The sequence below is a fragment of the Alligator mississippiensis genome, chromosome 5, assembly GCF_030867095.1.
Source record: "Alligator mississippiensis isolate rAllMis1 chromosome 5, rAllMis1, whole genome shotgun sequence".
NCBI lineage: Eukaryota > Metazoa > Chordata > Crocodylia > Alligatoridae > Alligator > Alligator mississippiensis.
Genome location: NC_081828.1, coordinates 190173289 through 190186131, shown reverse-complemented (window position 1 = coordinate 190186131; position 12843 = coordinate 190173289). Strand labels below are relative to the sequence as shown.

General features: G+C 40.2%; 1 protein-coding gene across 7 annotated transcripts in view; it reads left to right on the top strand.

Annotated features, from left to right (window-relative positions):
* Positions 1–11235, top strand: part of MPP7 (MAGUK p55 scaffold protein 7) — a 277171-nt gene extending 265936 nt beyond the window's left edge. For all 7 annotated transcript variants that reach the window (XM_059729112.1, XM_059729113.1, XM_059729114.1 and 4 more), the window contains 3 exons: positions 240–348; positions 6047–6190; positions 7887–11235. In XM_059729112.1, the coding sequence (XP_059585095.1) occupies positions 240–348; positions 6047–6190; positions 7887–8066 (433 nt within the window). In that variant the 3' untranslated portion in view covers positions 8067–11235. The remainder of the gene's footprint in view (positions 1–239; positions 349–6046; positions 6191–7886) is intronic.
* Positions 11236–12843: the final 1608 nt, after the last annotated feature.

The following is a 12843-nucleotide window of genomic DNA, read 5'->3' as shown; positions in this document are numbered from 1 at the left end:
CTCTTTAACGGTAATACAAGCAGGTGTTACTGATTTGAAAATAGTAAAATAGAAGATTTTTTTTTTTTAATTTAGATGCCAAAGTACTTGGCAGCATTTCCTTTTATAAAACATGGTAAAAGTTGCATGTAGAATAAAAATATTTCTTCTCCTGAATTAGGTCTTATAAACCAAGCTGATGATAAGTTTTTGCAGATGAAATAGGAATGATTCTGATCTGTTTTCACTTTCTACCACAGGTTTATTGAATATGGTGAATATAAAAACAACTATTATGGCACAAGCATAGACTCTATTCGATCTGTTCTAGCTAAAAACAAAGTTTGTTTGTTGGATGTCCAGCCTCATGTAAGTAAGCACCTCTCTTGGCATCATGTCATTTACTGAGTTGCGTGTTATGGTTCCAGAAGAAAACTGTTTAATAGAGCATTCCATTTGATTCAAAACTAAATTTATATTCCACACCTTTACTGGCTGTACTTACAGCAGAAAGCTTTCCTGAAAGAGAAGGAGAAAAGAAGCATTTCAGTACAAACTGCAAGATCTTTTAATACAAGAACTAACTGAAATGGCAGCTTGCACTATAATACTTAAGAGTTTATTACTCACAGATTTTTTTCAACACTTGTCTTCATCATTCCTGTGTTAGAATAGGTCTCAAAATTGATTATTGAAATCCAAAATATCCTTCAGATACAGGCTGAATCCCTACAATCCCTTTGTCACCTGAACAGTCCCTTGATTTTACCAGACTATTCATGTAAAGTGTTGCAGGATCGGACATACAAATACAGAGTAGTGTTCTGAAAAGGGAAGGGATGTTGTTTACCCATTGTGTGTATTTTGCTTTTCTCCTGTTGAAAACCCCAGTATTCAGAATCGGCTGGGAGTAACTTTAACTTGTACATTAAGAATATTTAAGCAAAGTTTTGGTAGTGTTGAAGTGATGTTACAGCTATGATGGTGATCTTTTTTTATTGGACCAACTGTATGGCTGGGATTGAGGAAGGGTATTGTGGTACCCAAAAACTTCTCTAAGTCTATACCAGCCATGCAGTTGGTCCAATAAAAGAGATCACCCACAAAAAGCCAAACATAAAGTTTCTTTAACTGAAATGTTTTCCTGAGAACAGATTCTTCAATTCCTTGATGTTCTCTTTCAATGTCCCTGGCTTATCCACTGTGTATCTGCTTGCAAGTCAAGTAATCAATTTAGCCTAAGCTAAATACCAGGTAAAGCAATAATCTTTTACTTCATTATGTAAATGAAAATACTTAGAGGTAGTGGGCAGTAAAACTATGGGACAGAGAAGTTTTCCAAAGTAGCTACAAACCAAGTAAAGTGCGGATGAAATAGGTAAACCTACTAATGTAAAGACCATTCAAGGGAAGAGTTGTTATTACCTATAGAGTACAAAGACATTAGCGGAGGAAGCAGGTAAATTGTAACAAGCCATAAAACTATTGCATTTGGTTCATAGTTTTTAGTATCCAGTAAAATTATTAACTTTTGTTGCCAGGCCTGTCTTCCAAAAGAGCAGTGAGCTCAGAGATGGAACGGTTGTTCTGTGAAAGGTGTTATTCTGTTGGTGATTGGGAATGTCTGTCCTTTATATCTTTTTCAGGGTGTTCATTCTGCCATGCAGCAGTTGTTAATTTCATCCATTTAGTTTCAGTGAGCGTATTTGGTGTGTTGGATGATATTAGAGGTGCACTGATAGATCGGTCCAATATTGGATTGGTACCAAAATAAAGAAAATTTGCTGTATTGGATATCAGCCTGATGGGGTCGATAATTTGGCCAATAAATGCTTGTGCTGTGTGCAGCCGCAGTGCAATGCTCAGGCAGCGAGGAGCAGAGCTGGCAGCATGGAGAGCTGCCTCCAGCTGGTTAGTTCATTGTGGTAGAAGGGGAGGGAAGAGGGAACGGGCATGGGAGACAGATCAGTGCCCCCCTGCAATGAGAGAGGGGGCAGGGGTAGGTGAGGGGGGCAGCTCTTGCTGCTGCTTGCACCCCAGGAGGGTGGGTGGGGGGGTCCCCAGATCTGTGCGGAGTGAGATGGGGCGGGCTGCAGCCAGGTCTGCACAGGGCTCTTGGCAGGGGCTGGGCTTGGCACAGGTGCCAGTGGTGCTGGGAGGAAGCTGCATCCACCCCAAATTTTGCCACAGCTCTACTCCCAGTGCCGCCACCACCACCAATCACGCAGCGCTGACCCAGCTCTTCCCAGTGCGTGGGTGGAGGCAGAGCATTGAGCCGGACCAGCTCTGGGTGGGTGGCAGTGGCTGCACTGGGAGTGGAGTGGCGGTTAAATTTGGGGTGGATGCAGCACCCTCCCAGTACCGCTGGTGCATGCTCCAACCCCAGCCCCAATTGAGAAAAGCCCCACACAGCCCCAGCTGCATCCCACCCTGCCCTGCACAGATCCAGGGACACCCTCTACCCTTCCACCACACTGGACTTAACACCTGGAGGCAACTGTACCAGAAATCAGATCGGTATTAGCTGATATGCCTCCTTAAATATTGGCTGTCAGTGTTGGCCCCCAAAATCTCTGTTGGTGCAACCCTAGATGATATACAACATGGTGTTGAAACCATGGTAGAAATCAAATAAGCAAACCCAGAGGATTTGTTGAAATGACGAAAATGTCACCTTGCCTGTGTTGTACCTAGCTGCACCATCATACATGCCCTCCTTGAGAAATTCTTCTGCAAGAGGTGATTCAGCAGCAGTCCCTTTGGTAACTGACAGTGCAGCTTATTCAATGTATGATGTGACTGGTATCTCAGAGAAGATGCTGGGGGCTTCTGGAAGCTTGGTTCTTGGCCATTTTTGTCTTAGTTCAAAGCAAGTGTCATCTTGAATATTCAGGGTGAAAGGGGATATCATGGTTCTCTCCCAGGATTACTAAGGGGTTCAGCAAGGATGACTTAAATGGGATTTTGGCATATATAGCTCTGTCTTGGTAGAGGAGTGGTCAGATACCCTGATTTTCAGTGTCATAAAACAAAGTATTTTTTAATACCATAAGATTGTGTATAAATTGGATTTACCCACCCTCAAAGCAATACAGACTTCTCCACAGAGAAGGGAGTTACCTCAAAAAGGACATTCAGGTTCATGCTAATATTGTTGAGGCTCTTCTGATTAAATTGGATCCCATTTGTTCAGGGCTGGACAGGGACATTGTCAGCATAGCTTACAACAGAAACACCAAAGGGTATACATGCAAATGTATACCAGGGTAGAAAAACCTTCTTTGGGGGAGGATAATTCAGTGATTTACTTAGATTTTTTATACCCTTTCCTTCAGGTCATGTGCAGGAGTCTTTTGGAATTAGACATTCTTGCAAACATAATATTATGCATTTGCCCTATATGTGGATGACCAGTAGCCCTAGAAGTTCATTGGTAGGCCTCAGAAGTGAGGCAGGTGCATGGGTTAGAGGAGTTGATGTATGGATCTGCAGGCACTAGATCCCTAAAGGCTCAAACCACAACCTTGACAGATCTGATTTGGCATATTAAGAAGGGTGTCCTTTGAAACCAGCTAATTTCCCCTCTTACACTCTTTGACTAGCTGCTACTTGACATAATTATTATACATATATTATACATGTAAGCATTTTTTGATTCTGTAAACATGCTGACAAATCTAGATCTCTCTCTGAGGCTGAGAAAGCCAGGCAGGGAGTGAATGGGTGGCTAAATTTGTACTGGAGTGTGGGACAGATTGGTAGTCACCCAACACAAAATATCAGAGAGTCCTAGGGTTACTCAGGGATGATGATACATACCTGTCCAGTAGGATACAAATATATTTTTGCTTGATATTAGGAAGGGAACTCTTACCTATCTGGTAAATTTGGTTGGTGTCAGAGGCGCGGAAAACAGGAGTGAAGAGAAGCAGCCAAAGCAATAGCTCCTTCTTGTGGCAGATGCATGTTCTCAAATGGGTCTGTCTCCCTAATAAACCAGAAGTGGAAGTGTGTTCATGAGAAGGCCCCTACGGAAGCTAGGAAGAGAAGACTGGGGCTCCTAATGTTTGGTATAGTGGAAAAGTACCATTTTTTACACTGGTCCCTTCCTACACCTATATCCAAAGAATGGATGATGCCTCCTTGCTTGGCATATAAAAGGGCATTGGGGTCCCAGCAGTTTGCTAGGTCCCGGGAGAGGGCTAATGGCAGCACTCCAAAGGCGGGAATTAGCAAGGAAAAGATGCTTACCTGCACCATGTAACGCTGACAGTTACTGATCCTAGATGACTTACAGTTGTGGTGTAATCACTTGGGTATTGTTCTTTCTCTCTGCCTAGTCACTATAGCAGATTAGTTGAAGTCATCTGTCTACATCCATCCTGGTAGATCCATTTGCTATAGGCAGGCAGCTTATTACACACTCTGCCCATCACCTGGTGACAGGGCATTGTTATGGTGGCTACTGCAAGCAGATACTTGCAAATGTAGCTCCTATGTGTGGGTTCCCAGTGACTTGTGCTTTGGGGCACACACGTAAATTATTTAGGTCCAAGCAGTCTCCATACAGTTTCCCATACAAGCCTCTGTCTTCCTGGCATTACTCCTAAGCTATTAGCCAACGTACAGTGATGTGCACTTGCATGCGGTCCTGTCCTGAATCCATCCCTGCTGTAAATAAAGATGTACCCAGGCAGACCATAACCTGTGAGGCAGGTCTTAAGTAAACTGCTGCTTCTGGGCTTCATTTCCCTTGTGTCAGTGGGGACAGGAATTTGACAGGTCCTTTCAGGGAATCTGTTTTTGAACACTGAGCTGTGTGTATGTAAGGAAGCCATTTCCCATCTTTGAGATAAAGTGCTGGTCCTTTCCTAGGGACAGGTTCCTTTTTCTGTTCTGTTTTCAGGTGGACTGAGTCAGGTTCGCTTGACTGGGGCATCTCCCAGATATCCAGTCTTGCTCTCAATGCATCCTCTGTTACAGGCGATGGCTCTGTGACTGTTGCACACCTGTCGTGGATTTTTCCTGTGTATGTGCTGGAGCAGGGTGATGTAACCCATCTGAAGCCTTATGGGGCCACAATTAGACTGCTGCTGCTACCCACAGCTCTGCAGTGCATAAGTTCTCTAGTTCAGGGGTGTCAAACTCACCCAGCCCCATAGGCTGGAGAAGTAGCGCGAGTCTAGTCCGTGGGCCATATCTGGAGCATGGAGCTATGTCATGCGGCCTGCAGCTGCTCATGGAGCAGAAATTTGGTGACAGGGCAGGTGACATAGGGTTAATTGTCATGGCTCCAGGAACCATGGCATGGCAGCTGCTGCTCATCCCACCAAATTTCCAACCCATGGGCTGGGTTACAGCTCCACACTCCAGATCCAGCGCGCAAGTCAGAAAATTGGCAGTGGAGTGAGACAGCTGTACAGGTCCCAAAGCTACAGCAATTAGCGCTGGCACCGCTCATCCTGCCGCAAAATGTCTAGTCCTGTGGGCCGAATCTTTGACTCGCCTGCTTTAGTCAAATAGGCAGTCCTGATCTGACTGAGGAAATTAAGCAGCAGGAGAGATGTCACTTGGTGAGTCTTTTGAGAAGGATTAAGAACAAATGGTTGTCTTTATCTCTATGAACTTTTGCAGGTGGGCTGCAGGACGCCTTCCCCCCCACCCCCCATCTTTGAAGTTTGGCCGTAGGAAGCTCAGCTCCTAGAACGAGCTCTTGAAATGAGCTGCTTCTTCCTCAGGGTGTGAACGAATCCTTGTGAGAGTTTGATTCTTCTAGCTAGGGCAGTACCAGCCCTCCAGGCAGGTGCCCCAGGTTTCTCTCTGCCAGACAGATCAGTCTTGACCTTACTGACAACTTGTGTGGGGATTTTTTACCATTCGAGTAACACGGTGCACAGAAAAATGCTGTTTGGGCATGGAGGGTGACATGGGCTGAAAGATACACTTCCAGAAATGCATTATAGGTTTATTTTGGGTAGTGGAGGATTTCTTTTATTATTGCAGACTCCAGGGTACGGAAGACTGCAACACCAGTTATTAATTAATTATAATCGCTTTCTCTTCCCAGACTGTGAAGCACTTGAGGACATATGAATTTAAACCATTTGTGATATTTATAAAGCCTCCATCACTTGAGCGTTTAAGGGAGACCAGAAAAAACGCCAAGATTATTTCAAGCAAAGATGAGAGGGGGACTGCAAAACCCTTTACGGTAAGTATTTTTAGACTTAGATGTGAAAAGTGATCAAGAGATCTCTTAATAAAGGTTTAAAAGGAAAATAAAGTTGTTGGAATTAAATGGATCTTTGCCCTACAACTTTGGTGCATGTGTATTTATACATAATATATTCTTTGTTTTTATATGTCTCAAACTCTCTCTCCTGTGCCATAACTTTTCAGAAGTGATTTAATTTCTTTTGATGCACTTCAGCATAATTGTAAGTGTGTTTTCTAAGCTCCTTTTATTTCACACTATTGGAGCTCCCAAGCAGGAAAATGTTTTGTTTTGTTTTTTTTACTAGGAAATGACGTGTTGTTTTCAGAATAACTTTAAGGTTAGAAAAATCAGAGGTACCATCAATTGTTCAGTGACATTCTCTTATCTTATCAACGTTATTGAATTTTCCCTGAATTAAATTAGACATAACTAAACCAAACTCAAAATGAAAAGTAAAAATGTCTTAAATTCACAACTACAGGTACAGAACAAATATTTCAGATACCTTTGTGAGGTAGATAAAAATTTTAAAGCAAATAAAGAAAAAGGGAAAAAATCTTAAGTAAGTAGCATCACTTTTAGGTAAAAAGCTGAAAAGTAAAACTTCTTGTTAATCATTCTAAGTAGTGCATGCAATTTACACTATTTACTAATAAATGTCCTAAAGTTAAGCACAGATTGACTTTGATAGCTACAAATATTTTAGGTTTCCCAGTTCCCTCGATTCAAATGTTCTATAAATATATATTTAAATTTTAGGTTTTGTGCCACATAGCTGAAATAAAATTTAGCACCCATGGGTACAGACAGATAAGTAATAGTACTGGTATTGAATGATACCATTATATGGCATTTCAGTGTCACTGTTCCCTCTCTATGTTCATTGTAACACATGCATTTTATCTTTAACAAGCTTCCATTACAGTTTAACAGTACAGTGATTTAGCTCACTTTTATTGTTATAGGTGCATGCAAATGTACCAGTTGCTTTGTGCCAAAGACTGCGCCTTTGTTATACCTCCCACACCCCTTCTAAAGTAGTTGCATTCTACATCTGCCCACAGGCTGACTGCAACACCCTTTTGAATCAGTTTTTGATTTACTGCAGAGTATGTGCAATGCAAAAGGGAGCTCTTAGTAGGGGAAAGGACATGATGTGTCTTTAGGACTTTGCTCATTTAAGCTTCAATCTGAGTTATGAAATAAATTAAATACTTAGTCTTTTTACGTTTTTTTTCCCCCTAAAAACATGAACATAAACTCAGTAAAGCAATTCTAGCGAGACACAGGAAGCCAGCAGGAACTATCCTTTGGATATGGACCAAGTTCTTAAAAAATAAAGCCTGTGTTCTGATAAATCCCTTGCTAATAGCAAGCTGAGACTTAGGTAATGCAGTTGTCAGTGCATCATTAATGTAAACAGCTAAAAACAGTTTTCCACTGGTATTCCTAGCACAGGAATGTCTATGTAATTATCAGTTGGTGGCTAATTCTACTGCTCTAAGAGAGAAGAGGAAAGAATTGCCTTGTCAGGCAAAATCTAGTCAGGAGAATGTTTCAAAGAAGTCCTGATGCAACAGAAAATAAGCTGAATAGGACATTAATAGAGCCAGTCAGTGGATATGCATTAGTCATTGATGTGTTTGATATACTTGTACTCTGGATTAACAACTTCTACTTGTTTTATTAGGAAGAAGATTTTCAAGAAATGATTAAGTCTGCTCAGATGATGGAAAGTCAGTATGGCCATCTCTTTGATAAAGTTATAGTTAATGATGACCTCACCACAGCCTACAATGAGCTGAAAACAACTTTTGACACACTGGAGACAGAGACCTTTTGGGTTCCAGTCAGCTGGTTGCATTCATAACACTAGGAATAAGGAAAATATATGATAGTAGCTGGGAATTTGCTAGTAAGGTGCATGGTTGGACCCAATTTTGTTGCCATTTTCTTGGTGGGAGGGTTTTTCAAGCTTGGGCAAACTGACATGCAGCTTCAGACTTGGTGCAATTGAAATGTTCATCTTGTTTTTCTGTATCCTAAACCATCCTGTTCGAATTTTGGGACAAGAAGTTTCCCATGTAATCCAAGCCTTATCAAGGTCAGTACAGTGAGCTAATACTATATCAAAAACTGCCAGCAGGTTATTTTATATATCAGTGTCCAAGTTGAAGGCTTTTTTTAAACAAGGGTTAACAGAAGATATTAACACTAGATATCATTGCATTGGTGGTCTCAGCCATAATTGCTTCCATAAAAGGTTGCACATTAGCACTTGGAAGTTATTATCTGTACTTTAATGGAACTTGAGACAACTGAAGCAGGCGACAGCGACCACCATTTCTATAGATAGGACATCAGTTTTAATTGGATTAAGAATCAGGATGAGGTCTTCTTTCCTCAAAGTGTGAGCTTTGTCTTATGTGCACAGAGTGATGCTAGTGTTCGTTTTTATTGAATTTTTTCACCAAACGAGAAAAGTACTTTAGTGACTTAACTGTAAAATATTCTCTGGAAGAGCAACAGTCTTTTGCTGCTCTACCGTGCATATGCATGCAGTGAAATTCTTCATGCTTGCTTTGTGGCACAACAAAGACAACCGTTGGGAATATTTATCTGAATAAGGGAAAGTATGAATTACTTTAAATGCTTGTAACTTTAACAGTCTTCCTTTGTGGGCAAGTTTTCTATTAGATCTTCTATAAGATCAGTGATATATTGGAATAAAAAGTAATGTAGTGAGTTGCTTTTGTTTTGTTGGGTTTGTTTGGGTTTTTTCCCCTTTAAATCAACTCCAAATACTTTTGGCATCCTTTTAAAATAGTTCTAGCATTTTGGAGACTTTCAGACAATTAGTGGGGGAACTGTTTTGAGATCTGGGAAGCAGTTGCAATACATGAATTGTTTGTATTAGCTATACATAAAATACTTGTTTTAAAAATATGAAACTTTTCAAAACACATCCGAACAGCATTCAGAGGATATTTTGTTTTAAATTCAAATGCTTTTATTTCAGTTAAAGCTTGGAAGCTATGCTACAAAGAAACTTATTCTCCTTTTAACACTGGCCAGATACAATTGAAACCTCATATTGAATCCTGTGTGATGGAGCAACCAAATATACAGTAGATCATGTATTTTTAATATAGGTGTCTTCCATTTCTCTTGATTTTACTACTGAGGCAGGAAATGAGAATGTGTGTGAAGAAAGAGTAAAGCACGTGTGTTAACTGAGTAGCAAACTTGTCTTACAGGTACAGTGCGTAGATGAACTTGCTTACTTCAGATCATCACATCTGTGGCATTCAGACAGGAAGCAGAGTTATTTTATGTTACCATGTAGAGAGAATGTATCTGTCTTGTTTAAAGAAAAAAGAATTTAGTGAAACCTATATATTTATGAAAGGGCTGTAAAGGTATATTACATTTTTGAATTTCTCGTCAGTGTGATCATTTATAAAATAAGTTTCTATGCTGTTCTAATTTGAAACACTGTCTTTGTAAATTGAGTTCAACATTCCGTGTAAATATTTTAGCTTAGCTTGTATCCTGATAAAGCCATAAATTCTTTGCAGTTGTCTTCTAAATGCACATTTGATGTTTTGGTCATTGCATTTTGATTTAAAATTATGTAAAGCAAGTGAAATGTAAGCAGCAACAACAAGAAAAACCCTAGGAGTCTGGAAATGTTTATATTGCAGATACTGACCTACTGTATCTCACTATGACACGCTGTACTTGAATGGCTATAATGTTAACTTCTGCAATACTTCTCCATTTTTTGGTGGACTTAAGCTTATTTGTAACACAAATAACAGCTCATTGATTGCATTTAATTCAAATGAAATCACAAATCGAGTGTGGGTTGAAGAAATATTCTCTCTCAAATTACTCAGTCTAACTTTCCCCTGGGAATACGGTCCTCAGCGTATTGAGTACCCTCAATTTCCATTGTAGACAAGAAAAGGTGAGGGTGCTCCACACCTCTTTCTGACCTGACCCTGTTATATCAGAGGAGCTGCAATCCTTATTAAAAGAGTATGCTGAAACTGCTTCTAAGCTGTAGTGCCAAGATCACGTGTAAAATATCTTTCGAATAAAGGACCTGTTTTGCTATATAAGAAACAGATGCTATTAATGTTTGAAAACCCTGGAAGCAGGCTGTCCTTTGCTGCCCTGCAGGCTTTTTGCAAGGGGAAAACAATTTTGAAACAGTTTTAAATCTAATTTTCCAGGTCAGTGGGGCCTATGAAGACCTTCTACGACAGACCGGGGTGGCAGGCCATAAGCTGCCTGATGCTTTGTTCTTTTTACAGAGACACTTACTTTCTGATGCTCCGTGTAAACACTGGCAATAATTTCCTAGACAGCTGGCCACCTGCTCCTGTCTAATTGTAACACCTGTGAAAGAAGGGGGTGAGGGGGAGAGACCATAAAAGCAAACACAGAGCAAACCAAAAAGGGAAAAAAGGTGTGAGCCATCTTTGAGCAGCTAGAAATAAAATTTTGAATGAGTTTTTAGAAAAAAGAAAGGTACAGCCCACTCCAGTAAATACCCTTTTAAAACTAATATTATTGCAGTGTCCTCATCAATAAAAACAGAATCCATCAGTCTCTGTGAGGCTGTCAGATATGGTACTGGGTCAAGACAGAAAAGTTTCTAGTCCAACAGTTTTGTTACTAGGACAGGCCTCAGCATGAGGTAGGGAAATACAAACCCACTTGTTAAAATTGCTCTGCTAAGATAAAAATTGTGTGCGTGTTTCTGACTTTTAAGGCTTTATGGAGCCTTAGAAGGTGACAATATGTGTCTTATGTAATGTGTATATTCAAGCTGTGCTTTGTGGTTTTTACATAATTGTTTTTACTTTTAAGCACAGATATTTTTATTGTATTTTAGCTGTTTTGGCATAGTAAAACAAATGTTGACATTTTATATTATTGTATCCAGATCTATACTTGAATTCATTGTTTGATGTCATGCCTGAAATCTGGTTTTACCTTCTTATGCAGAACAATAAATTATTGAGATAATATATTAATTGAAGACATTTTGCTTTTTGTTCATCCTGTGCAAGGTATTTTATGGTGTTGCTCACCATGGAGTCATAGATTGTAGAGTCGGAAGGGACCACAGTGGATCACCAGAATGACTTCAAATGGTAAAATATATACGTTTCACAGGTCTCAATCATAATTGCACCTGTTAAAAGTTACTCGTAAATGAATGCTATAGGCAAGGGTATATCAGAACCATTCATGGCGCGGCCTGTCAGATTCCAGTAAATGTGCAAATTCTGCTAAATACCTTGTCACAAGGACATGAAAAAAGAAAGGAAAGGATGGTCAAGGGTGGTCCATCCAAGTCTCTAACATCCCATTGGGCTAGTGTAGTTAAGACACCCTGATTTCTTAGCCAAAGGCACACAATGGAGTGATGAAGTTGGCATCACATCTGACCACCTTCTATTCCCCAGCCTCAGTGACCCAGTTCTCAATTACAGCTCGGTGAATCAGGGGCAGTCTTTGTCACAAGTCCAAAGCATGGCTTAAACTTGGGCCTCTGGAGCCATAGCAAAGGATCTTAGCTACTCTGCCACTGCATTCATGACAACAGACTTAACATTTCAATGTACTACTTTGGTTGCTTTTCCATTTTCCTTGCCTCTTCCCCCAGATACACTCTTTACTCCTTAGAGTGAAGCTGCAAAGGAAGCAGAGAATAAAGATAATTGAGAGGTGATCTGCAGATTGGTGGTGTGGGTAAGCTACGCATCCCTGTTAAGTGTAAGAGAGTCCAGGGCTGGCTGAGTCAGAGCTCTGTTCCAGCTTTGTGTAAAGAAAAGGTTGCGTCAGGAGAAGCAACTAACAGGAAGGTATGAGCTAAATTCAGCTGTGGAAAAGGCTTTACTATCTCAGGTTTCAGCCATGGAAAAGTAAAAGTGCCTTCATTTCATTTCTAATATTTCCTTGAAGCATACTTTGCTCCAAATCTATTCCCAGCTCATTCGGCCATTAATAAAAATGGGGAGTGTTCAGAACCTCTATAGTTAGATGCCTAAGTTAACCATCCAAGATTGTGAATTCTTGCCCCTCTCTCTCTCTGCAAGATCAAGCTCCTAGGGAGGGTATTAATGTTTGGAAATTATTTTTTTTTTAAACTAAGCTGATAATAGCATTATAAGTGTTCAAGTGTAATACATATTAATGCATTTCAATTGCTTTTGTTCTGTTTTAGTATTGTTTTGCCACACCTCTCACATTTTGATTCAAACTAATTCTATATACAGCTGATTCACATTAATACTATGTAGATAGTTGAATCAAAAAGTCTATGTGATTGGTCATTCAGAAGGCTGCTTTTCCAGTAACAGAAAGCTGCTTCGGTTTAAATACAATCTTAAATAAGTTTTTGGCAGTCACAGCTCCTACAGTGGTTTCTTATGTGCAGCAGGATATTTTTTGTCTGTTGAAATGTTGAAAACCTTTTGTATCTGCAGTTTGACAGAATTCTTCTTTGGCTTCTAAGTTTATTATTAATGGCATCACAGTAGGAGACCTGACTGAAAAACGGACAGAAATTGAATGAGAAATTACGCTGTTTTTTATGAACTGCTTACAGAGGCTTGTGTTTAAGAATTTCT